Below are 23,725 nucleotides of genomic sequence, written 5' to 3' on the forward strand. Positions count from 1 at the left end.
AAAAAAAAAAAAAAAAAAAAATTAGCCGGGTGTGATGGCAGGTGCCTGTAATCCCAGCTACTCGGTAGGCTGGGGCAGCGGAAACACTTGAATCTGGGAGGCAGAGGTTGCAGTGAGCCGAGATCGCACCACTGCACTCCAGCCTGGGCAACAAGAGCAAAACTCCATTTCAAGAACAAAATAAAAATTAAAATTAAATTTAAAAATAAGTTAATGGACACACTGCTAAAATTCTATCATTATAAAATGTTCATTACCGGTTCCTGATAACTAGTCTTCACCATCCTAAGGAAAATTCCTCTGTTCCTAGTTTACTAAAAGCTTTCATCCAAAAGAGATGGTGAATTTCACCAAATGCCTTTCTCACGTCTATTTGAGATGATCGTATCGTTTTCTCCTCTCGCTCTGTCACCAGTCTGCTGGGCAGTGGCACAATCATTGGCTCACTGTAGCTTCCAACTTCTCGGCTCAAGTGATCCTCCAGCCTCAGCCTCCCAAGTAGCAAGGAGTATAGGTGTGTGCTAATTTTTTTTATTTTTTGTAGAGACAGGATCTCACTATGTTGCCTAGGCTGGTCTCAAATCCTCCTACCTTGGCCTCCCAAGTGCTGGGATTACAAGCATGAACCACCACACTTGGCCTCCCTTAACATTTTAATATATGAATCATACTGAGAGATTTCCTAATATTGAGCCATCTTTAGTTTTCTGAAACAAATCCTATGTTATTTCCTTAACATGCTGCCATGTTTGGTTTGCTACTATATTATTATAAAGTCTTGTATCTCTATTCAGAAGCAAAACAGGTCTATACTCTCCTTATTTTACGTTATCCTTGTGACCATTTGAACTGACCTTATAAAATGAAATGTGAAATCTTTTATCTTTCTTATACTCTGGAAGAGCAGAAGAATTATCTATTCCTTGAGAATTTCATAAAGTTAGCCATAAAACCAAACAGGTTTTGTGCCTTCCATGGGAGAGATCATTGACGATCTTTTCTAGTTCTTTTATGGTAATTGATTTTCCATCTCTTCTCTGACAACAGCAAGGATCAGAGGTTGTGGCTATTTCATTGGGAATATCTGAAGAGGGACAGCTATAGGGATGTCATGGGACTGCATGTCATGGGTTAAACGGGATGGGTCATGGGGAGCTTTGGCGTTTGAAGGGCTCTCACAGGTTGTGATGTCTGGGGGAGCATAGCTGTCACTCAGGTAGGCATTGCTGGGCTTGGCCACCTTTAGGTAGACAACATCATACGTGTTCTTCAGGGCTGCCACAGCATCTTCATGCATGACATCCTCTAGCCCCACACTGTTGACCTGGAGTCAAGGAAAGCAAAGCTCAGACAAAGCCACAAATGGCCCAAGACAGATGGACTGGGATGAAGTGATGAACTTGCGCCTGCCAGGGCTAGTAGGTGAGACCCAGATTTGGGCTAGAAAATGGGCTAGATGGGGTCCTCACCGCCAGGATCTTGTCTCCAATCTGCAACCTCCCATCCTTGTGGGCAGCACCCCCTTCGATGATCTTTGTTACATAGATGCTATTATCTCCTGGGATGTGCTGGTTCCCTACGCCCCCTGCGATGCTGAAGCCAAGACCTGGATGGAGGGGAGGCCAGAGGTGGGTGCCCAGGTGCCCAGGAAGCAGGCTTGGGGGCACAGGACAGTTGGGATGGGGGAACAAAATGAGTTACTACCTTTAGGCCCCTTGATGAGCTTGATCTCCATGACCTTCTCAGCTGGGGGCTTCCGGCGCATGACATAGAGGCGAACGATGGAGCCTGCCTCTTTGAGGGCCTCCACCGCTGCCGAGTGGGTCACCTCGCGCACGTCCACTTCATTTACAAACAGGATGCTGTCGTTGACCCTGGGAGCAGCAAGGTGGGCCTGAGCCAAGAGCTTCCTGCTGCCCTGGCCCTCCCTCTCCAGGGACCAAGCATCCTAACCCCTGTATCCTCTCCTCACCTGAGGCGGCCATCCTGGGCCGCAGCCCCACCAGGAATGATCTTGGTGATGAAAATGGACGGGTCGTCACCGATGTGTGGGTTGTCAGTGCCACCTGCGATGCTGAAGCCCAGACCTGAGTTACCCTGGGCGAAGGAGGGGAAGAGGGTCAGCTCCCCTCACTGCCCAAGTCTGGCAAGGCAAGTGGGGTGGGAAATGGCTTGGAGCAGCCAGAGCAGGAAGGGATAGGGTGAGGGGCTGGCCACGCAGACCACATGGGCAGAAAGAAAGGTACAGATGGGGGGCCAAGGGGACTGCCAATGGAGGAGCCTGCTCACCCTTTCCAATGTGATTTCCTCGTATTCCATCTCCCCCTCGGTCCCGTTCACCTGCAACTCCAGCACGGGACAGAAACACACAAGCAGTGAGACAGACATTCCTGCCTCACAACCTGCCCGTCATCTGCTTCCCTCCCTTACTCCCTCTTTCCTTCTGCAATGGCCCTAGCCCCAAAATCTAAACAACTCACATATCCTGGGGCTTCTAGGGTATCTGTGTTGACAATCACAGGGGGAGAATTGGCCTGTTTGGGAAAACAAGAGACAAAAAGCCACCTGAGCTTTGACTCGAGAGGGAGCCCGTAACGGAGGGTCCCATCAGCGTGGCTACCCTTTCAGCCTCTTAGCCAAGCCCACTCTGCCACGCTGAGAGCTGCTCAAGGGCCCAGTCTCACTCCACATCACACACACACGCACACGCGTGCACATGCGCACGCACACACACACGCACAGATGCACAAGCACATGGATCTAACTCTGCCCAGCCCGGGGCCCCCTGCATGTGGAAGGAGGTGTAGGAGAAGCGGGAAGGGAGACAGCCAGACGGAGAGGGGAGCAGCAGATGGCAAAGAGTGGGGAGAGGGGAGTAGGCTTGGGGGAAGGGAGCTTCTCACCGGATGTAACACCACAGGGTGTTACATGCCTTATGTGCTACACATGGACAACCCAGGGATCATGTCCACCGGGTCCTGGTACCCACTTCCTGCCCCATCCCCCCCAATCCCCCTATAACTACCCAGATATTATAATCCTCCCCTAGACTTGTCCCTCACCTTCACACACATTTGCCCTAAACCCTGCACCCCGGGAATCCGGGGTTCCCCCAGCTGCAGACCCCTCCCTTGGTCTCACCAACCAGACGTCCAATCCACCCCTTCCTCTAGGGACCGCGTTGCCTAGCAACGGTATCTAGGACCAGCCAAGACCCGGGGAGACCCACCTCCAGGAGGCCCCGTCGTCAGGACAACAGGGGGTTGGGGCGTGGCCTGAGGCCGACCAAACTCCTGAGCGCAGAAGGTTTCCGCTAGCCCCGCCTCTTCTGCCCTGGGCCCCGCCCAGCGTTAGCCAGGCCGAGAGGAGGCCGGGCTGAAGAGGTTTGTGGGCGCAGCGCATTCTGAATAACCTGCCTTCCTCGCTCCCCTACGCCCCTCACCCTACGCAGTGCAAAGGACGTCAGGAAGGGGGAGTGGTGAAAGACATCCGGGTCCTATCCCGCTCATCTAGTCCCTCCCCCAACTTCATTCGGGAAGGGGTTAAAGTGGGGCGTGCCCAGGTCCCTGACGTCAATCGCCTGGTCTCTAGACTCCCAGGCGGGGCCAGCTTTAGGCTGGTCCTAGGGGCTTCCCCAATTGCCAGGGCAACCGAAGCCACGTCTCTATGGCAATGGGGGGAGGCCGCCAAGAGCCTCCTTCCGGGGTCCCCAACCTACTTCCTCCTTAAAGAAACATGTATTTGCAGTAGCCCAAGCCCAAGGATTCCCCAGTCTCCTTCCCGCTCTCCCCGTCCAAAGGGGTCCCTCCCCTCTCCTACTGCTATTTCCCAAGCCTACAAACTACCAACCATTTTCAAGCTGTATCACAGATTTCACACCCATAAATCGATTAACACCACCCTCCAACCCTTCACATCTCAGCAAATGCTGTTGTCCAACCAACAGCCACTGACTGCCAAAATCTCATCCACGTGTTCATCCTCCATCCCATAGCCTATCCTCAATCCCCATCCCATCCCTATCCTGGAACCTCCTTCCCAGCACACCCACCTTCATCCACTACGACATTCATTTGCTTCCCATCCCTGGCTCTGCCCGCATCCCACACGCTCCATCTCCATCCCTGTCTCGCCCTTCAACATCCATCTTCCAACCCTAGCCTCCAGCCTCCATTCTCCATCCGCTTCCCTGGCCCTATCACACCCTCCAGCCCCATCCCTTACCAATGTCGTGGCCTCATCCTCCATTCCAATTTCTTTTTTTCTTTTTTTCTTTTTTTCCCGAGACAGAGTCTCGCTGCGTCACCCAGGCTGGAGCGCAGTGGTGTGATCATAGCTCACTGCTGCCTTGAACTCCTGGGCTCAAGCAGTCCTCCCACCTCAGCCTCCTGTGTAGCTACAGGCACATGCCACTGCACCCAGCTACTCCATCTCAATTTCTGATTCCCCAGAGAGTGTATCACCATTCTCCCTTACCCTGCCTTCATACCCTCAAGATTATTCTCAAGTAACAATCTTACACTTCTCAATCAACTCCCCCTCTCTTCTGAAAATTGGGGCTTCTCTTGTTCCCCAGGTGAGGCCTTGTCCTGAGACCTCCACCCCATGCTTATGGCCTCCAACACTCTCTCCCTCCACCCTCTTCTGCTCCTAAGCTTTGATCCACAGTAGCTCTGTACTACCTACCACCCCTCAGGCTCCCTACCTCCTCTTCCCCCTGCTCAGGGATTTAATGGCCCTGCCTTACAAAAAGCATCTCTAGTCTTCTTTCCCTCACTCCTAGCATCCACAGAATTCACACAAACACTCTGTACCATCCCTGTCTCCAGGGCCTTCCTTTCCTTGCTCTGTCAGCTCCATTCACCACCCTGATTTCACAGTCTTATCCCTATCCGGGCCCTGACCCAGGACCTCTTACCTTCCTGTTCCCCAACTCCTGTCTTGCCAGTTCTCACTCCAGAACCTGATTGCCCGCTCCCTAGGCTCAGAGACCTCCTCCCCATGCATCTTCTTGGTGAAATGTCAGCAACCTCCCCCTTCCCAGAGCATCCCACAACATCCTAGAATCCCCACCCTGACCCCACGGTGTCCTCTCAATCTCACAGCTTGCCTGGTGCTCTCCAGTCCTCCCCATCCTGTGTCCCCAGAAGAAGAGACGGAGGAAGGGGAAGATGGAAAGTGGCCTGGAGGATGGAAGTTCCCAGAAACCAGGCCTCCCGGGGCTGGAGAGAGGAGGACGCTGTGAGCAGAGAGGAGAAAGGGAAACAGGTGGTGGGGGATGATGGAGGGGGCAGAGGGGGACAGAAAGAAGATATGCAGAGGTGAGAACCCAAGAGGATGAGAGAGGGGAGGAGGAAAAGAGAGAAGGTGAAGATGAATAGGCAAGAGGGAACATGGGAAAGGGGAGCTGGCTGATGGAGGGAGAGGACTGATGAGGGAAAGGACTGATGAGGCCGCAGCGGCCTGAGCTGGGGATCAGGGAGAGGGAGAGGAGAATGCGTGGGAGGAAGAGAGAGACAGCATCAAGAGCCAGCCAGTCAGCCAGCAGGGAGGAAAGGCTGCAGAGCGGGGAGAGAGCTCAAGAGTGGAGCAAAGGCTGGGGCAGGGGATGAGGCAGCAAGGCCCCACCATGTGAAGTCTCAGGCCAGACAGATGGAAAGGGCTGGAGACTCGGGGACAGGGCGAACCAGGCCCAGAGGCGGAGGTAGGGGGAGGAGGCAGGGAAGGGACAAGAGCAAATGAGGGCAGCAGGCGCTTGGAACAGAGCTCTGGACACAGAAAATGGAAACGGAGGTTGGGGGTGTGAAGGAATGAGGAGGTCCCAGGCGTGGGGGGCTTCCTGGGGGATGCACACACCTCAACACACACGCATACAGCACACGCACACACACGCATATAGCACACGCACACACGCACAGGCATGCACGCGTGCACACACGCGCAGGCACACACACACAGCACACGCACACAGGCACAGGCACGCGCGCACACACACATTCTTGCCTTAGGCTGGACATCCACTCCCATTGGCCTGGCCTGTTTCTCCTCTGTGGGACCAAGGTGTTTCCAGCCCCCCAAACGCCCCCTCCCCCAGGCCCCAGGAGCCCACGTCCCAAACCCCCACCCCCAGTTCCAGCATCCCCCCCACCCCCCCCACGGCTCTCTCTCACCCTACCGGCCCTTGGGGATTGCTGCAGCTCCGAGGCTCCGAGGGCCGCACTGGGGAGGGGGCCACCAGGGTCTCCTACCTTGAAGGGGGAGAGGTGGGCGTGGCCCACGACCCCGTGGCCAGCCTCGAGGTGGGACAAGTTCCTCTCCGCCACGTGCACCAGCTCGGGGGCGTTTACCTGGTTGGGGAGGTGGGCCGGGCTGTGCTCCAGAGGGGGCGTGTCTTCATCTTGGTAGCGGTATTTCTGGAGATGGGGACGGAGGTGTCACTGGGGCCGGCCCGGTGCCTCAGGCTCCAGGCTGGCCGCCCTGGCCGCCTGCTCTTCCCCCAGCCAGTGCAGTGCGGAAGGCCCTGGGGCCTGACCAGCTCCTCCCCCTCCCTCTCCTCTAGCCCATTGGCTCCCCTCTCTCCACTCTCCCGACAGCCCCCTCTCCCGCCAGGGCCTCAGCACCTCTCATCAATTCCAGGTCCCAATCAATCCCAGGTCCTAATCCTATCCCCCAACTCCTACTCCTCACATCCTGGGACACCAGCCTTCTGGCGGGCATAGCCCCTCTGGCATCTGTGTCTTCACCCCTTTCCCTGCCACCTTCATCTTCGGGTCCCTCCAGCTTCTCAGAGCTCTAGCCCCCGACACTCACACCTCCATTCTCTGCATCCAGTCCCCAACTTTCTTGCTTCTCTCACCATCTCAAACTCACTCTTGTTCTAGCCTCCCCTCCCCTATCCCTCTGGCTGCTCCTACTCTGCATGGCATCCTCCCCGCACCCCACCTCCATGGCCTCAGTCTCCCCATTGCAGCCTCTACCCCACAGGTGATTGGCTCTCCTTTACCTTGCACTCCTTAGGCAAAGACTGAAGTCAGCCCCTTCCACCAGAAGGTACTTGGCATCAGCCCCCGAGATAGGACAAGGCTAAGCCTGTCCAGTTCACTGCCCTTGCTGGTTTCCAAGCAGTCAACAGAGGGGCCCCGGGAGTCTGGTCCTACCCCTACAACAGCCCACAGCCCAGCCAGCTAATCCGGATATGCTAGAAGGGCATGGGCTGGGGAAGGAAGGGGAAGAAGAGAGACAGCAGGGCTCAGGACAGGGGCAAGAATGGGTGCCAGCCTCCCTGGTTGGGGAGGAGGGTAGCATGCTGAGCCTCAGAGTGAATTCCTGGTCTCCCTCTGGTCTTTTGGGGTGAAAGGTCCAACATGGCCCCTGACTCCCTGCCCAGTTAATCAGCTGCCATCCCAAGGGCCTCCTGTGCTAGCTTAATAGGGACAACAGTAAAATGAGATTAACTGGGGGCCAGAGAAGGAGGAAAAGGGCAGATGGAGACAGCAGAAGAAGACAGCGATTCTGCCTGGGCCGTTCCACGTCCGCCTCTGCCCTCTCCCCTGCTCCTCTCCTCTGGAACGGGCCTCCACAGAGACAGACCCTCCAAGCTTCAGGTTCAGGAAGGGGAAGGTATCATATGCAGGGTTCCCTCAAGGACTGAAGAAGACAGAATGCACCGCCCAGCACACATGGGTAAAAAGAGAAGGCACGGTAATCCCAGCACTTTGGGAGGCTGAGGCGGGCAGACTGCTTGAGCCCAGGAGTTGGAGACCAGCCTAGGCAACACGGTGAAACCCCGTCTACAAAAAATACAAAAATGAGCCAGGCATGGTGGTGCACGCCTATAGTCCCAACTACTAAGGAACCTGAGGTGGGAGAATTGCTCAAGCCCAAGAGGTGGAGGCTGCAGTGAGCCACGATCACACCACTGCACTCCAGCCTGGGCAACAGAGTAAGACCGTGTCTCAAAAAGACAGAGAGGCCAGGAGCAGAGGCTGATGCCTGTAATCCCAACACTTTGGGATGCCGAGGTGGGCAGATCACCTGAGGTCAGAGACCAGCCTGGCCAACATGATGAAACCCCATTTCTACTAAAAATACAAAAATTAGCTGGGCGTGGTGGCGCATGGCTGTAATCCCAGCTACATGGGAGGCTGAGGCAGAAGAATCGCTTGAACCTGGGAAGCGGAGGTTGCAGTGAGCCGAGATTATGCCACTGCACTCCAGCCTGGCAACAGAGCGAGACTCCATCTCCAAAACAAAAAAGAGAGAGAGACAGAGAGAGAGAGCAGAATTTCCCTCCCAAAAGTTTCTGAGAGGCTGAGAGTGCCCTAATACTTAGAGGGCAGCAGCTGCGAGATCAAACGGGAGGAAGCTTATCAAGGTCAATGGCCAATCCTAGAGTATGATTCTGAAAATGTTAAGGATGATGAATCAAGGCTGAGACTGTAACACAACTCTGGTTGTAGAGTAAGGGTACAATAAAAGAATGGGAGAAGGGAAGTGGTCCTGTCAGCACGAAAACTCTCAAACCCAGAAGACAGAGACAACGCGAATCAAGAAGCACCCTGATACATTTAAAGAGTCTTAAAGAAGGAAAACAGGGGCTCAGCAAGATTGAGTCTATTCTCTGGGCCACAGACTTGGAGAGGGAATCCTGAACTCCAGATTTCAATCCGATGGGCACAAAAAGTAGAGAAGGAAAATAGAACACACAAAATAGCCCTGCTCAAAGGCTGAGCTGTCTTGAATAAAGGAGTTCTATGAACCGACAGAGAATGTTCATTCCACATCCTGAGAAGGTGGTTTTCTACCTGGGCAGTGCACAAGCTGAGGGGCAAGCCCCAGAATTGAGGAGACCTGGGGGAAGGGGTGGAAGCCACTCTCTGCTATCCACTCTTTCTTCACAAGGCCTCCGATTCCCTGCAAGGTAAATTAGGACCAAAGCCCCAAGTTTTGGAGTCTGGGGGAGGGTTTGAGTCCAGTGCACCTCTATCTTCACTCCACCTCAGAAAATTCCTGAATCTGAGGAGGAAATGTCAGTGTGCACCCGAAGAAAATGGAAACATGAGGAGGGCCATTTCATCATTTATTCTAGGGAGGAAATGAAGGTAAATTTATATCTCAGCGAGCCCCCAGTATCTCTCCCTGCCCCACCCCCATGGAGGGAGGGTGGTGTCTGGCACTGAGGAAGAGGCTCCTCAGGATTGGGAGGCAACATGGGGAAAATGAGGAACAAGAAATGGGTACCAGGGTTTCCAGAATGTGGCTGGAAGAGGTTAGGGACTAGGTTCAGTCTCTGGAAATTTTCGACGTACGTGTGGGGGGTGGGGAAACGTCTGGAGAGGTCGGGGTGGGGGAGAGTAATTCTGAAACTGCATACTGGGGGCTGGGGAGGTGGCGGATCAGCACCTCTCAGTCCTGGATCACAGGGCAATTAAAGCAGGACGGGAAAGGAGGACCCCCCACCCTTTATCCTACTGGGACTCAGGGCCCTAACCCACGACAACTCAGATGCTACTGGGACATGTCTGCACCCCCAATATATTAGGGCTTAAGACAAGTAAAACGCCTGGGGAATGGGGGACACGGACGGAGTCGCTGTTGTTCCTTCCCCTTTGGCCCCCTCCTCACCGGAGCCCCAGTTGCACAGAATGACCTGGAACCGAGGCTTGCACCCCCAAAACATAGGGGTGTGAGTCAAAGTGAATGGTAAGAGGGACGACCCACAGCGCCTGTCCGCAAGAAGTTGCAACCCAGAGACCCCGCACCAAGCAGAAGGAAGAGCGACAGCGCTTGAAGCTTGCACCCTGATATTTGCGGGGGTCCGGGAAGAGGGGAGCGGGGCCGGAGCCCATATCGCGGCACGTACCACGCAGAGACACATGGAGGCGAATCTGTTCCGAGCCGACATGGAGAAGGGGAGGGGGACTGAGGGAAGGGGGTGGGTGGAATATCAAGGGTCCCGGGGTTGGGGGAGGGGGAGGGGCAGAGGGGCGGGGGCTGCGGCGGCCGCGGCGACAGGAGGCTGCGGCCGGAGGGGGGGGAACGGCGCCTGCGCAGTAAGGGAGAGCGTCACGTTGGGAGAGAGAGGGGTGAGGGGAGACCCTCTTAGCCACCAACTCCCCTGGTTCATGCTGTTTCTCTGTGGACTTCACTTTCCACTGTACTTCTATTCTGACCCCTCTACAAATAGAGACAGACTTAAATTTGCCAGTTTATCTCTCTAGTTCTCGGGGACTCCTTATTCCATCCCATCTAATGCCCCAACCCCAACATCGCGAGACCCCTAACCATTCCGAAACCTCACTGGACATCTCGTCATTACTGGACTCCCAGAGTCCAGGGAAGCAAACAGCACTTCTCTCACAAGAACCCCCAAGGGATCTACACTGCTTCTCCCACCAAACCCCCCAATCTCCTCAGATTCCAAGGCATCTCCTATTTTAACCAGCATAGTTCTCCCCTGCAGTCCAGCCCCACCTGATAGGCAGCCCATGATTCTTCAAAAGTTTAAAGAACCACAGATCCTTGTTGTGCCCCCAAATTAGTATATGCTAAATCATCCCTTTCCATATCACATCTATCCCCCAATCCACTAACAGGTACCTTGCAGTTAGTGCAAATATTACTCTTGCTCTAATATAAATATCCAAATAACAAGTCCTCCAATTTGTTTGGGATCCCCTGTCCAAACCCCCGAATCTAGTAAGATTCTCATGACTTCCTCATGTGCCAGTCTCCAATTCCACACCAGAACCCAATTTCAGGAAATATTTAATCTACTTTAAAGCAGACCCTCCAAATTCAATTGCAATCTCGTCATTTTTTTCCAAAACCCTTATAAAAAGAAATTTAGGCGGGAGGATCGCTGGAGGCCAGGCGCTCAACACCACCTTGGGCAACACAGTGAGATCCCACCTCTTTAAAAAAAAAAAAAAAATTGGCCCGGCGCAGTGGCTCATCCCTGCAATCCCAGCACTTTGGGAGGCCAAGGCAGGTGGATCACGAAGTCAGGAGTTCAAGACCAGCCTGGCCAAGATGGTGAAACCCCATCTCTACTAAAACTACAAAAATTAGCCGGGCGCAGTGGCAGGTGCACATAATCCCAGTTACTCGGCAGGCTGAGGCAGGAGAATCGCTTGAACCTGGGCAGCAGAGATTGCAGTGAGCCGAGATCGCGCCACTGCACTCTAGCCTGGGCGACAGAGTGAGACTCGGTCTCAAAAATTAATTAATTAATTAATTAAAAGTATTTTCCTTTTCCTTTTCTTTTTTTTTTTTTCTTTTTGTCTTTCTTTCTTTTCTTGAGACAGATTCTTGCTCTGTCGCTCAGCCTGGAGTGCAATGGTGTGATCTCGGCTTACAGCAACATCTGGCTCCCGGGTTCGAGTGATTCTACTACCTCAACCTCCGGGGTAGCTGGGATTACAGGCGCCCGCCACCACACCCAGCTAATTTTTTGTATTTTTAGTAGAGACGGGGTTTCGCCATGTTGGCCAGGCTGGTTTCGAACTCCTGACCTCACATGATCCGCCCGCCTCGGGCTCCCAAAATGCTGGTGTGAGCCACCGCACCCGGCCTCTCCTCTCCTTTTCTTTAACCCTGAGGTTCATAGATTACACCCTTTTCTGGCTACCCAGAACATCTCCACGATTCTGAATTCCAACTTTGTCGGTAGATTGCTCCCAAATATATCTTCTCCACACTCAGGCCTCAAAAAATACACACCAAAGATATGGCCGGCAATTTGCAATTACCCACAAGTCGTCCAGAACACTCCCAACCTCCTCCTTCAGTTCTCTTCAGAGATTTCCATTTTCTCCCAAACAACTTAACCTGAAAGCCTCTCTTCCAATTGAACGCCCGGTTCTCCCATTGAAGGCCCACCTTTCCAGCTCTTAAAACCCAGTGAGGGGTCTCCTCAAATCGGCTGACTTCTATAAAATGCTCACACATGGTAGAAATGACGACTTCCCTAGAATCTCACCCAAGCGAGACTGACCCCGTTGATCGGCATCTGTTACATGCACCCCCAAGATGACCCCCAATGTCCTAGTTTCATATCTGGTAGGAAGGCTTGGATCACCAGAGGATCCAAGGAGTCAGTGCAGAAGGGGCTGGACTCAAAATTCCTTATAGAATAGAAAACTTACAGGCCCTGCTTATCCACCAGTGGGCGCTATGGCCCATAAAGACCCTTCCCCATCCCCCATTTCCCTTTTCCCTCCATTTTCCGTTTCTCTGTTGCCTGGCAACGCAGCAATCAAGGACTTTGCTGTCGCCTAGCAACCGTCTCCTGGGAACACAGAGCTGAGGTAGGAGGGGTGCTCTGATGAAATCTGAACAGACCTCCATCTTAGGAAAATTGAGACGTCAGACTTCCCAACCCCCGGATTCTCCTTTCCAAAGACCCCCGCGCCCTGAAGTTACTTGGACAATAGCTCCTTAAACCCTGTCTCCTTTACGCACGGGGGGCCACGCCACGCCCATCCCGGGTCAGCCCCGCCCTCATTTCGGTCAGGTAACCCAGCCCCAAGGTTCCTCCTCTTTCCGAGGGTTACTGCCTCCCTCGACAGGAGTAAGCCAGACTCCGCCCACCTGCCCGGGAGGCCACGCCTCCGTCCACTTCCCGCCCATTCGGTCCCCCTGCCTCGCCCACACTGTCCCTCCGCCACGCCCCTGCCGGCCAATGAATGAGGCCGTCGGCCACACTGCCCCGCCCCCGGCATCTCGGCTTTGCCCAATAAGGACCACCCGGAGGGTTTAACCGCTTCGTTCCTGGGGCTCTGGCAAATAGCCTCAGTCTTTCCCCCACTGTATCCCCACCCCCACTTGTTCTGCTCCGCCCTCCGCCACCCTCGCCCGGCCCTCCAGCCCGCCACGCAGCTTCAGTCGTCGCCGGTTACCATGGCAACGGCGGCAGCAGCGCGGGGAAAGGGGGAGGGACGGGGGCGGAGTGGGAGAAAGAGATGCTCAGAGACGAGAGATGCTGGCAGAGATAAAGGCACCAAGAAAGGCAAAGTGATCGCTGTAGAGTGGAGTTTGCATACAACACAGGGCCTAGCACGTAGTAGGCTTTCAATAAATGTTCCTTAAATTACTGCGGCAGGAGTCTAAATATAGGCAATGAAAGATGGAAGACTCAGGCAGAGCTGGGGAGCTCAACGACCGCAAAGCCTGAGCACTCCCTACCCCATCCAGCATTTGGGGAAGCAGGAGCCATGTGCCCCCTGCAGGCTCCTCTTGGGCTATCCTCCGCTAGCTGCCCTGGATAGAGATGAACCACAACTCCCAACATCGCCATGGGCAGCAACCCTCTAACATTGAGGGATCTTGTGCCTCGGGGCCTTATGGGAGTTGGAGTCCCCATCATCCCGAGGCTGACAAGTTTTCCAGCCAACGAATGTGGCAAGCCTGGGTCTCCACGCCTCTGTAAACCCCAAATGCATGATCTGCTCTGTAAGCCTCCTTCCTTCAGGGATGCTCAACCCTGGGCTCCATGGAAGAAGTAGGAGTCTGGAGTGGGTAAGGAATAAGGCCACCCACCCACCCAGAATAGCTGCCAGTGCAGGCAAGCCCCTCACCCTCGCTCCCATTTGTGTGTTCACGTGTTGGAAGCAGAGCCCACACATTCCAGCGGGCTTTCTATTTACACCTGGATACAGGGGACCACAGCCACGGAGCCTAAGGCCAAGTGGCAGGCCTAAGGGCAGGAGACAGCAGGAACAGAGGAAACCAGGCCAGAGAAACTGAGGCATAAAAATCCACCGAAACTACAGGGATGTGAGGAAGAGGCAGCCTGGGAAAAAGCCCGAAGCCCACAGAATGAGGGACAAGCAAGTCGCCCTGGTGGAGAGAGTGTGGGGGCTCCAAATCTAAAGGTCCTCAGCCCCCAATCTCTTCCAACCATCCTCACACGTGCACAATGCATGTGTACACACATGTGTGAGTTTGTGGCAGGGAACATGTGTGTCCTCAGCTCCCTCCCATGAAAAGCTGCAGTTCCCACTAAATATAACCCCCTCCCCAGCCTGTGACTCACCCGGACCCCGCCTCCCCCGGCCCCCACTTCCTGTCCCACCCCCCAGCCCCCAGCTGCCTGCCACCCGCCCAAGCCTCCCTCCACACACCAGGCATCCAGCTCTCCAGTCCCAGAGTCTCCAAGCAGAGCCTAGGTATCCGCATCCCACCAGGAGCTCGCCTGTGCTCCATCCAGGATCTCCTGCCTTTGCCAAGCTCCAACCAGAGGGACACTCTTGCACAGATCCTCACCGCTGCCAGCCCTGCCCTCCTCCTACACCTTTTCACCCCGGTAACCTCAGTACCCTCGGTCATAAGTCCTCAGGGACCCTTAAATCCTGGTGTCCTCCCCCACCTTGATCCCAAGTGTCAGGGGTATCTGGAACAGTCCCCCCATCTGCTCTTCTCCCTCTTTCTTGACCAGGGCTAGATACAGTGTGGGAGGAGATGGGGACATTGGGCCCCTGCCTTTGGGCCACCCCCAAATTGTGCACCACCCACCCGGTCCCCCTCCTCAAATCCCCTCTCTCCCTAAGCCTCTCATCCTCCTCCTCAGAGGCTGGCAAGCTCGGCTGCTGCAATCTTCTGCCTCCTATGGGAATACCCCCACATCCTTGCCTCACCTGGTCCATTCCCTCAGGTAATCCCATGCCAGGGCCCCAGCCCTCTGACAACTTCTAACTACCTCCATTCTATATGACTGAACCCTAAATTAACAGTTCCCTCAAATTGAGAGTGCATCCCTAAATGCAGCCACGAGATGCTTGTTCCAGAGTCTGAAGGCCCACCCCTTCCCTGCCAGCTAACACCCCAGACCAGTCAGGCACTCACAACCAATAACCTTTACCCCATGCCAGGAGCCCCCCAAAACTGGACAAGGCCCTTGGAAGCCAGCTTTTCCCTGGGGAGGAAAGAGGAACCCCCCAGCATAGCCCACCTTCCCACATACACCAGCAGGACTTCCTTGTGAGCCAGGCTTCTCCCTAAATAAGTCTCCCTCAAACAGCGCTGGTGAACCCCGAAACCCGCCAGGCCCCCCAAACCATGGAATATCCTAAATTTTCCATTTCCCTACAGGTACAAAGGGATCACTCCAGGGGGCACCTGTGGCCAAATCCAGCATTTTCTCAGATGTGAACCCCAAAACTAAATTAAGACCCCCAAATACATCTTACTTCTGATGCTGCCACTCCAGGGACGCCAGTCCCAGATAAGGCCTACTAACCCCTCCCCACAAACTCATGCCCTCCCCCCAGTTTATAGCCCCCCCATCATGCTTACCTTGGTTGTCACTATACAGAGACAGTCCATGTTGGGGGGCCTGGCCGCGGCGGCGGGTAAGGGGCTCTGACTTCATCGGAGTTTCGTTCCTCCCCTCCGTGGGTTCTCACCCCTCCCCCCTCCGCACCCCACTTTTGCAGGGGGGGCCAGGATGGGGGGAGGGGTGAGAGGGGAAGGAGGGGGTTGGAGAAGGGAAGGGGGGGGAGCGTGGGAGGGGAGGGAAGGGGGCCCTAAAAGGGGCTCCCCAATGGAGGGGAGGGGGCTTGGGGAGCACACCCCGATTCTCAGGAGGGGCGGGGGCACCGGGGGCTGGCAGCCCCGGAGTTCGGGGGCTGGGGCATGAGCTGGGGTGGGGGAGGGGAACTGGATTTCGGGGAGCCCCGGGGTAGGGGGGGGTCTTGCCAAACGGCCAGGGGCTAGGGGCCGTGGCGGGGGAGTGGGGTGGGGGGGTTGGAAACGGCAGCGGCCGAGGGAGCCGTGGAGCCGAAGAGGGAAGGGGAGAGAGGAGGAGAGAGGAAGCAGGGGGAGGGAGGGAGGGAGCTAGGAGCCAGAATGGGGGGGTGCCTTGGCAGAGTTAACTCCTTCCGTGCTGGCAGGAACCCGGATAATGGAAAAGGAGATAGAAGCAGAAGCACAGAGGCCCTGAGGCAAACATGGAGACCTGGCCAGCCACCAGCGATGACAGCAAAGACGATGAGGCTGGATTTCATTTCTTAGAGAAGGAAGCACCTATAGTTGGGCTGGGAGCACCCATGGTTATTTGAATACGGGAGGGAGGCCACGACAGGCGGTAGGGGGTCGGGTATGAGGGAGGGGCTGCAGGAGGCAATCCCTGGGGGCCTAGTTCTGCCTCATGTTTCTCAGGGGGAAACCTAAAAAGCCTTAGACTCTTTAGTGCCTGAAATTGAGGCAGCCAAAGAAAAGGAGGAAGAAAGGGAGAGGGGGTACAGGACCACAGAGAGTGCATTCTCGATGCCCCAAGTCCCTGGGCCACCGACTCAGTCTTTCGTCAGCAGGGCCCCCAAGTTTCCATGTAATATTAGCAATATTTGCCTCACCCCTCCAGCTCTGCCTGCCCCTCAGGAAGTAAGGCGCTCGCCCCCACCTCCTTACCTGACTCTCTGAGAGGGAAGCCTCATAATAGTCCAGGATGTCTGCCACAGAACAGAACTGAGTTACCTCCCCATCCCAGGCCTCTCCAGACACATCACCCCTGTCATCACCGCTGCTGTCCGGCTGGCAAGGGAGGAGCCCTTTCAGCCAAGGCTGGTCCACACTCATGGAGGACACCATAGGCATGACCCTGCATGGGGCTCCAGCTTGGACCAAATGATTTCCAGGCTCCCAAACAGCCCCCGAAGTTCAGTAACGGACGGCCCTTGGAGGCCCAGGTCCCTCAGAAAACGGGCTACTCACCCAGCAAGGCCTGGAAGAGGTCGCTATGCAGCACTGTGAGGAGGGGGGGTGCCCACCGCAGCAGCGGGGGTGCTAGGAGCCAGAGGGCTGACCTGGGAGCTAGTGCGATGCAAGGAGAATTGGGACAGGGAAGAGGCCAACACAGGAAGACGAACACACTGTCACTTCATCTCCCCAGCCTGTGCCCTTCACCCCAAGCCCTATGGAAAGATTCAGGGAGAAGGATCCCTGAGCCCCAGCCCCCCACTTCAATCCCAGACCTCCCCTCCACAAGGACCCCTGTTTTTCACCTCTTGGTCTCTGGGACATCTCTCTCTTCTCTCACTTTAATCTCCCTAATCCTCCAGGATTGGAGTTGAGCTGCTTCTCCCCACTAAATTCCAGCTGTGAGTAAAGTAGGCCATCTCTGAACCGACCAGCTGTCCCATTCCCCCAGGTCCCAAGGCACCAGCACCGCCACCATCTTGCTGCACACACCCTGGCCCGTCTCCCCATAGGCAGGCAGAACCTAGCCACACTCTCCTGAGAAGCCAGCAAAGAGGGCCTCCTCACAGAGGGCTCCAGCAGCTCAAAAAGAAGCTGACCCCAGCTCTCGCTCTTCCAGGGCCTCCTCTCACCCCAATGAGAATTGCAGAAAGAGGGGTAGAAATTGTTTGGAACTTCCTGACCTAGGGCTAGAGAAGTTGGGGTTTCACAGGTAAGAGGCAGGAGAATTCCTGCAGTTCCTCTCAGGCCCGGGAGGATTCCATCTGCCTGGGCACATGGTCTCTGGAAGTAACAGAGGGCAGAGACAGAAGGGAATGTTCAGGAAGATCTCAGAGGCTTTATTAAGGGAAGCGCAATGAACCTGGCGGGGCCTTCCCACTGGGAAACTGTAGCTGCTTCAAGAGTTAGTGAAATGGTTTAGGTCTCAGAAGAATACACTTAGGGCACTCACACCCTAGCTTGGGTGCCCCCCACCACCACCGTGCCCTCCCTTTTGTGTTGGCCGAGACAGATTTCATCAGGAACCTTAGAGTCTGTCTTTCGGTGCCTCTACCTCTGCCATCTACCTTACACTTCTCTTTCCCTACTTCTCTCTTCTAACCCCACCAGAGAAGCCCTCCCTTCAGTCCACCTCCATCCCTCTGGCTGCAGTGACTTAAGCCCCTTTCTCTTCTGTCTCATCCTATCCCATCACCCCGTCGGAGGACTAGACTCTAGTTCAGACGGGCGGGATTAAGGAGTTTGGGGGAGACGAGAGACGCTTGGAGATCCCCCTAGGTCAGCGGAACGCAGGGCCGGGCTCCAGGGAACTACAGCTCCCAGCATGCCCCGGGGCCCGCAACCGCCGCCGCCCGGTGCACTCTGGACGATGAGTCAGGGCTAGGAGGTCCAGGACTTGGGCGTACAGGACGCCAGAGCTGGGTCAGCGCTCCGTCCAGCGACGCCCGGAGAGACTCGGAGATGCAGGCGGCTCGGATAGCCCCGAGCTTGGGGCGGCAGCTGCTGAGGCTCGGGGGCGGAAGGTCTGTGTATGGACAAGAGGAACGGGGGGCAGCGGCCCTGGGCACCGGGCCAGGACTGAACCCCCACTTCCCACAGCTCGCGACCCACGGCGCTCCTGGGGCAGCCCCGGCCCGGCCCTGCCCGGCGGCCCTATGCGGGAGGTGCCGCTCAGGTAAGTCGCGGCAGCCTTGGCAAGGGGGTGTGGGAGCAGCGGTCCGCTTAGGCGCCCGCCTCCCGCCGTCGGCAGGGGTCTCCCTCTTGGTGCCAGGCACCTGCCCACAGCTCTGTCGCCGAAAGTAGGGGAAAGGGCAATCCAGGGTGCCCTAGGGCGAAACTAGGGGAAAGGTCACCGCTTCGCGCCGCCTCCCAGCGTGGTCTCGCCTGTGCTCCCCTTGGCACAGCGGAAGTCCCTTCCCTGGACTTGCTAACCATCTCTTTTCCCAGCTGGCTCTGGACAAGTCAGATTCCCACCTCTCTGACGCTCTGAACAAGGAAAAACCGGCCAAAGCGGTAGGTACCCTCAAGGCCAGGTAGGCCTTAGCCAGAGACACTCACCCCAACCAGAGTCCTGAAACTCGCCTCTCTCTGCCCAGGAATCTAAGTCCTTTGCTGTGGCGATGTTCAAAGGCCAGCTCACCACAGATCAGGTGTTCCCATACCCGTCCGGTAAGGGAAGGGGTAATCAGAGCTGGGTGGGGCCAGGGTGGTTTCCCCTGCCAGCCTGGCTTGACCAGCCTGTCCCCCACCCCAGTGCTCAACCAAGAACAGACAGAGTTTCTTAAAGAGCTGGTGGAGCCCGTGTCCCGTTTCTTCGAGGTAAGGAATGACTCGGGGCTTGGTCCCTGGTGGGGTGGATGGCGATGTTAAGCTCAAAAGGAGCCTGGATGTGGGATCCTGTGCCTTCCCCAGGAAGTGAACGATCCTGCCAAGAATGACACTCTGGAGATGGTGGAGGAGACCACTTTGCAGGGCCTCAAGGAGCTGGGGGCCTTCGGTCTGCAAGTGCCCAGTGAGCTGGGTGGTGTGGGCCTTTGCAACACCCAGGTGAGGGCACCCCATCGCCACATCCCAGTATCTCATACTCCAGCTTGGCAGACTCAGCTCCTTTACCATCTCTAGGGTCAAGGTCTCTTCTAAGCATCTGCCCTGGGTGCCTGTGGGATGGATGTTAACTCTCCAAACATAATGCAATTTACATGCAGTCCCCTAGGGCTGAACCATGGGCCTCCCCCTGGTTCCCAAGTCCTTACAAATCTCTAAGTTGGGGATTGCCTAACAATAGACTAGTAGCAAGTCGTCCTCCTACCTAGACCTAAGACAGACCAACATTCTCTTCTGTGCCCTTTGCAGACCCCACTTCCTTTCCACACACTGGGGATGGCCCAGGTCAGGCACTGCCCTAGGTCAGGAACTGCCCTGTTGCCCACACTCTCCTGTTAAAGTCAGGTCCCTCTGCAGCCAGTGACAGCCCCAGATCCCTGCTTCCCCTCTAGTACGCCCGTTTGGTGGAGATCGTGGGCATGCATGACCTTGCCGTGGGCATTACCCTGGGGGCCCATCAGAGCATCGGTTTCAAAGGCATCCTCCTCTTTGGAACGAAGGCCCAGAAAGAAAAATACCTCCCCAAACTGGCATCTGGTGAGGCAACCCTAGGAGACCCAAGGATTGGGGGGGTATACTGAGCCTGGCACAGATTAGGCCAGTTGGCACTCAGATTACCAGATGGCTGGGCATTTCAGTCGGGCGAAGATTCTGGGGAGGCATCACAGTGTGCTGGTTGGGACATGCAAAAGAAAACTGGATACTCCCAGGTGTTAAAGGGGAACTGCCTGCTGGAGGGATGGGGAAGTGGGCCGAGTGGACTTTGAAGCTCGTCAGAACTTGGGGTAAAGGAACTCTCTCCCCAACAGGGGAGACTTTGGCCGCTTTCTGTCTAACCGAGCCCTCAAGCGGGTCAGATGCAGCCTCCATCCGAACCTCTGCTGTGCCCAGCCCCTGTGGAAAATACTATACCCTCAATGGAAGCAAGCTTTGGATCAGGCAATCTGCCTCCCATTTCTCCCCTTATCCTCCGCCCAATTCCAGGCCCCGCTGCTCCCCGTCTTCCATGCCCTGAATGTCCCTCATTCTTCCACAGTAATGGGGGCCTGGCAGACATCTTCACAGTCTTTGCCAAGACACCAGTTACAGATCCAGCCACGGGGGCCGTGAAGGAGAAGATCACAGCTTTTGTGGTGGAGAGGGGCTTCGGGGGTGTCACCCAGTGAGTGAATTTGGGTTGGGAGAGCTTAGGACTGAGGGGCAGGACTGGGTTCCTGGGCAGATGGCTGTTGCAAGTCACCCGGGGATGTGTGCAAAAGCCAAAGCAGGTGGACTGAATGTGGCCTTTGGGACTAATATGTATGCAACTGAGCTAAAGTTTTGGCTCCAGCAACCAAGTCCAACACAAAATAAGACATAGCCAGGCCTCCTTAGCCTTCAGGGCCGGGGGTAAGTGTTGGCTGTAGCCTCTAATAGTCTAGGAGTTGTAATTCCTCCCTAGTGCATAAAGAGCGAAGAAGCAGTTTTTCCCCACTGACAACCTGTTGAACACACCTCTGCTTTCCCACACTGCCCTGACACAGTGGGCCCCCTGAGAAGAAGATGGGCATCAAGGCTTCAAACACAGCAGAGGTGTTTTTTGATGGAGTACGGGTGCCATCGGAGAATGTGCTGGGTGAGGTTGGGAGTGGCTTCAAGGTCGCCATGCACATCCTCAACAATGGAAGGTTTGGCATGGCTGCGGCCCTGGCAGGTACCATGAGAGGCATCATTACTAAGGCGGTGAGTAGCCTGCCCAAGTCCCCAGGTAACCCGAACAGTAGTCTCACTGTCCCCCTTGCCATGTGTCCCTAATCACTTGCAGGCACTCCCTACACCAGAAACTCCTCCCCTACCAGCAGCCCCAGACTTGTTAGCTTAGGTCTCCATCCAGCGTAGACTGAACTCTGGTTGTATGCAAAGCCCATCCCTGTGGCGCAAGCCCAGCCCCCGTCTAGGGAGACTGCAGAACCACACTGAACCAAAGTGGAATACATGGACCCTCTTCCAGGTAGATTATGCCACTAATCGTATCCAGTTTGGGGAGAAAATTCACAACTTTGGGCTGATCCAGGAGAAGCTGGCCCGGATGGTTATGCTGCAGTATGTAACTGAGGTGAGGGCCTCCCAAGCCCCTCTCCCTGGAGCCCTGGGGCTTTCTTCCCAGTTGGGTCAGACTACAACCCCCAGCAGCACCTGGGGCAGTGGGTCTCCAGCTTTACACCAATGCCCTAGGGGATGCGGGGAGGCATAGTCAGCTCAGCTTCTGCCGAAGGAAGAGAGCAATGATGTTCTGCTCAGGTGCCTGCCAGCAGTACCAGAAGTTAATTCTACCCCATCCCCTACCCCTTTTAAGAAAACAAATACTGGCCGGGCGCGATGGCTCACGCCTGTAATCCCAGCACTGTGGGAGGCTGAGGCAGGCGGATCACGAGGTCAGGAGATTGAGACCATCCTGGCTAACACGGTGAAACTCCGTCTCTACTAAAAATACAAAAAATTAGCCGGGCGTAGTGGCAGGCGCCTGTAGTCCCAGCTACTCGGGAGGCTGAGGCAGGAGAATGGCGCGAACCCGAGAGGTGGAGCTTGCAGAGCTGAGATTGTGCCACTGCACTCCAGCCTGGGCGACAGAGCGAGACTCCGGGAAAAAAAAAAAACAAAACAAATACCTGGAAGCGCCTGATGAACTGACCCAGAACAACTATTTGCCTGACCTAACAAGCTAGGTCATCCCTAATCTTGGAGATCTGGGTGATGAAGCCAAGTCTGACAAAGCCCTTTGCAATTTTCCTTCCCATGTCCCAACCATGCAACCTCAGTCCATGGCTTACATGGTGAGTGCTAACATGGACCAGGGATCAACGGACTTCCAGATAGAGGCCGCCATCAGCAAAATCTTTGGCTCGGTGAGGTCCCAGGCATGCTGGGAGGGAGTCCAGTTTGGGAGCTCAGCTCCCACAACCAGTCTCATCTGTTCTTTGTCCCTAGGAGGCAGCCTGGAAGGTGACAGATGAATGCATCCAAATCATGGGGGGTATGGGCTTCATGAAGGTACAGGACAGTCTTCTGAGCCTCGGTTGGGCCAGGGGTGGGTAGGCACATCTCAGCAGGGGCATATAATTTGTGTGGCCCTGTGCTAGGAACCTGGAGTAGAGCGTGTGCTCCGAGATCTTCGCGTCTTCCGGATCTTTGAGGGGACAAATGACATCCTTCGGCTGTTTGTGGCTCTGCAGGGCTGTATGGTAAGAGGGAGAATTGGGTGGGGGTAGAGGTGGGGAGGACAGTGAGTCCTGACTACTGGACCCTCTTCCCCACAGGACAAAGGAAAGGAGCTCTCTGGGCTTGGCAGTGCGCTAAAGAATCCCTTTGGGAATGCTGGCCTCCTGCTGGGAGAGGCGGGCAAACTGCTAAGGCGGTAGGCTTAGGGTCAGGGCCAGGGGAGGGCAGGGCAGTGTATGACAACTAACCAGTCATTCTCCCTCTTCCTCTCAGGCGGGCAGGGCTGGGCAGCGGCCTGAGTCTCAGTGGAATTGTCCACCCGGAGTTGAGTCGGAGTGGTGAGCTGGTAAGTGGCCAGGGGTCCAGGAGAGCCTGCGTCAGGGACTGTAGCCGACGGCCCCTCTGAGCCCTGCACTGTCCCCATCTCTTCAGGCAGTACAGGCTCTGGAGCAGTTTGCCACTGTGGTGGAGGCCAAGTTGATAAAACACAAGAAGGGGATTGTCAGTGAGTGAGCTCTACACCCTTCCGCCCCTCCCTTTCCTCTCCTTGAGACTAATGCCCCCACCCCCACCCCACCTACCCGGCAGATGAGCAGTTTCTGCTGCAGCGGCTGGCAGACGGGGCCATCGACCTCTATGCCATGGTGGTGGTTCTCTCGAGGTGAGGAGGCAGGCGGGGAATGCCTGAGCCGCAGGGGGCCTGGGCCTGGATCCCAGCCGGCCCAGATTTATTTTCATCTCCTGCTTCCTGCCAGGGCTTCAAGATCCCTGAGTGAGGGCCACCACACGGCCCAGCATGAGAAAATGCTCTGTGACACCTGGTGTATCGAGGTGAGACTCGGGGCTGCCAAGCTCAGGTGAGGGCTAGAGGTGCAGGCCCAACCCTCCTTCCCTCTCCCCAGGCTGCAGCCCGGATCCGAGAGGGCATGGCCGCCCTGCAGTCTGACCCCCGGCAGCATGAGCTCTACCGCAACTTCAAAAGCATCTCCAAGGCCTTGGTGGAGCGGGGTGGTGTGGTCACCAGCAACCCACTTGGCTTCTGAATACTCCTGGCCAGGGCCTGGCCCGGTTATGTGCCTTCCCTCAAGCCAAAGCCCCTCTCCTTAGGGCCCTGGTTTGTCCCGGAGGGGGCCTAGTATTCCCAGGACTGTGCCTGCTCTCAAGAGCACTTACTGCCTCGCAAATAATAAAAATTTCTAACCAGTCATGCTTTGCTCCTGTGTGTCCG

The 23,725-nt window shown here is 55.8% G+C and overlaps 2 protein-coding genes and 1 long non-coding RNA gene across 9 annotated transcripts in view; 1 reads left to right on the forward strand and 2 right to left on the reverse strand.

Moving 5' to 3' along the window:
* The window catches only part of DLG4 (discs large MAGUK scaffold protein 4), a 30,891-nt gene extending 12,592 nt beyond the window's left edge, over positions 1-18,299 (reverse strand). Inside the window, exons 1-10 of one of the 6 annotated variants that reach the window (XM_025361176.1) lie at positions 17,001-18,299; positions 16,711-16,809; positions 16,408-16,448; positions 6,348-6,413; positions 2,481-2,534; positions 2,290-2,340; positions 1,973-2,097; positions 1,705-1,874; positions 1,470-1,606; positions 1,180-1,324 (exon numbers count right to left, since the gene is read on the reverse strand). In XM_025361176.1, coding sequence (XP_025216961.1) covers positions 1,180-1,324; positions 1,470-1,606; positions 1,705-1,874; positions 1,973-2,097; positions 2,290-2,340; positions 2,481-2,534; positions 6,348-6,413; positions 16,408-16,448; positions 16,711-16,809; positions 17,001-17,019 — 907 coding nt within the window. In that variant the 5' untranslated portion in view covers positions 17,020-18,299. Of the gene's footprint in view, positions 1-1,179; positions 1,325-1,469; positions 1,607-1,704; positions 1,875-1,972; positions 2,098-2,289; positions 2,347-2,480; positions 2,535-3,229; positions 3,453-5,110; positions 5,441-6,347; positions 6,414-15,294; positions 15,806-16,407; positions 16,449-16,710; positions 16,810-17,000 lie in introns of those variants that run through there. The other 5 variants (XM_025361177.1, XM_025361178.1, XM_025361179.1 and 2 more) reach the window with 5 other exon arrangements.
* Positions 17,985-23,704, forward strand: ACADVL (acyl-CoA dehydrogenase very long chain). 2 transcript variants are annotated; one of them, XM_025361181.1, is made up of 20 exons: positions 17,985-18,218; positions 18,295-18,370; positions 18,643-18,708; positions 18,792-18,864; positions 18,950-19,014; positions 19,108-19,242; positions 19,692-19,836; positions 20,109-20,238; positions 20,336-20,461; positions 20,823-21,021; positions 21,290-21,394; positions 22,098-22,184; positions 22,267-22,329; positions 22,419-22,520; positions 22,596-22,693; positions 22,771-22,843; positions 22,930-23,002; positions 23,086-23,158; positions 23,253-23,328; positions 23,400-23,704. In XM_025361181.1, the coding sequence occupies exons 1-20, from the start codon at positions 18,157-18,159 to the stop codon at positions 23,538-23,540; spliced, it is 1,968 nt and encodes a 655-aa protein (XP_025216966.1). In that variant the 5' UTR covers positions 17,985-18,156; the 3' UTR covers positions 23,541-23,704. The 2 variants fall into 2 exon arrangements, with proteins under 2 accessions (XP_025216966.1, XP_025216967.1); XM_025361182.1 differs by lacking the exon at positions 18,643-18,708 and having other exon boundaries at positions 18,010-18,218.
* On the reverse strand, positions 21,981-22,974 carry LOC112608983. Its single transcript, XR_003116150.1, has 2 exons — positions 22,746-22,974; positions 21,981-22,513 (listed from the first exon to the last, which is right to left on the reverse strand). It is a non-coding gene; the product is annotated as an uncharacterized LOC112608983 (long non-coding RNA).
* Positions 23,705-23,725: the final 21 nt, after the last annotated feature.

The sequence above is a fragment of the Theropithecus gelada genome, chromosome 16, assembly GCF_003255815.1.
Source record: "Theropithecus gelada isolate Dixy chromosome 16, Tgel_1.0, whole genome shotgun sequence".
NCBI lineage: Eukaryota > Metazoa > Chordata > Mammalia > Primates > Cercopithecidae > Theropithecus > Theropithecus gelada.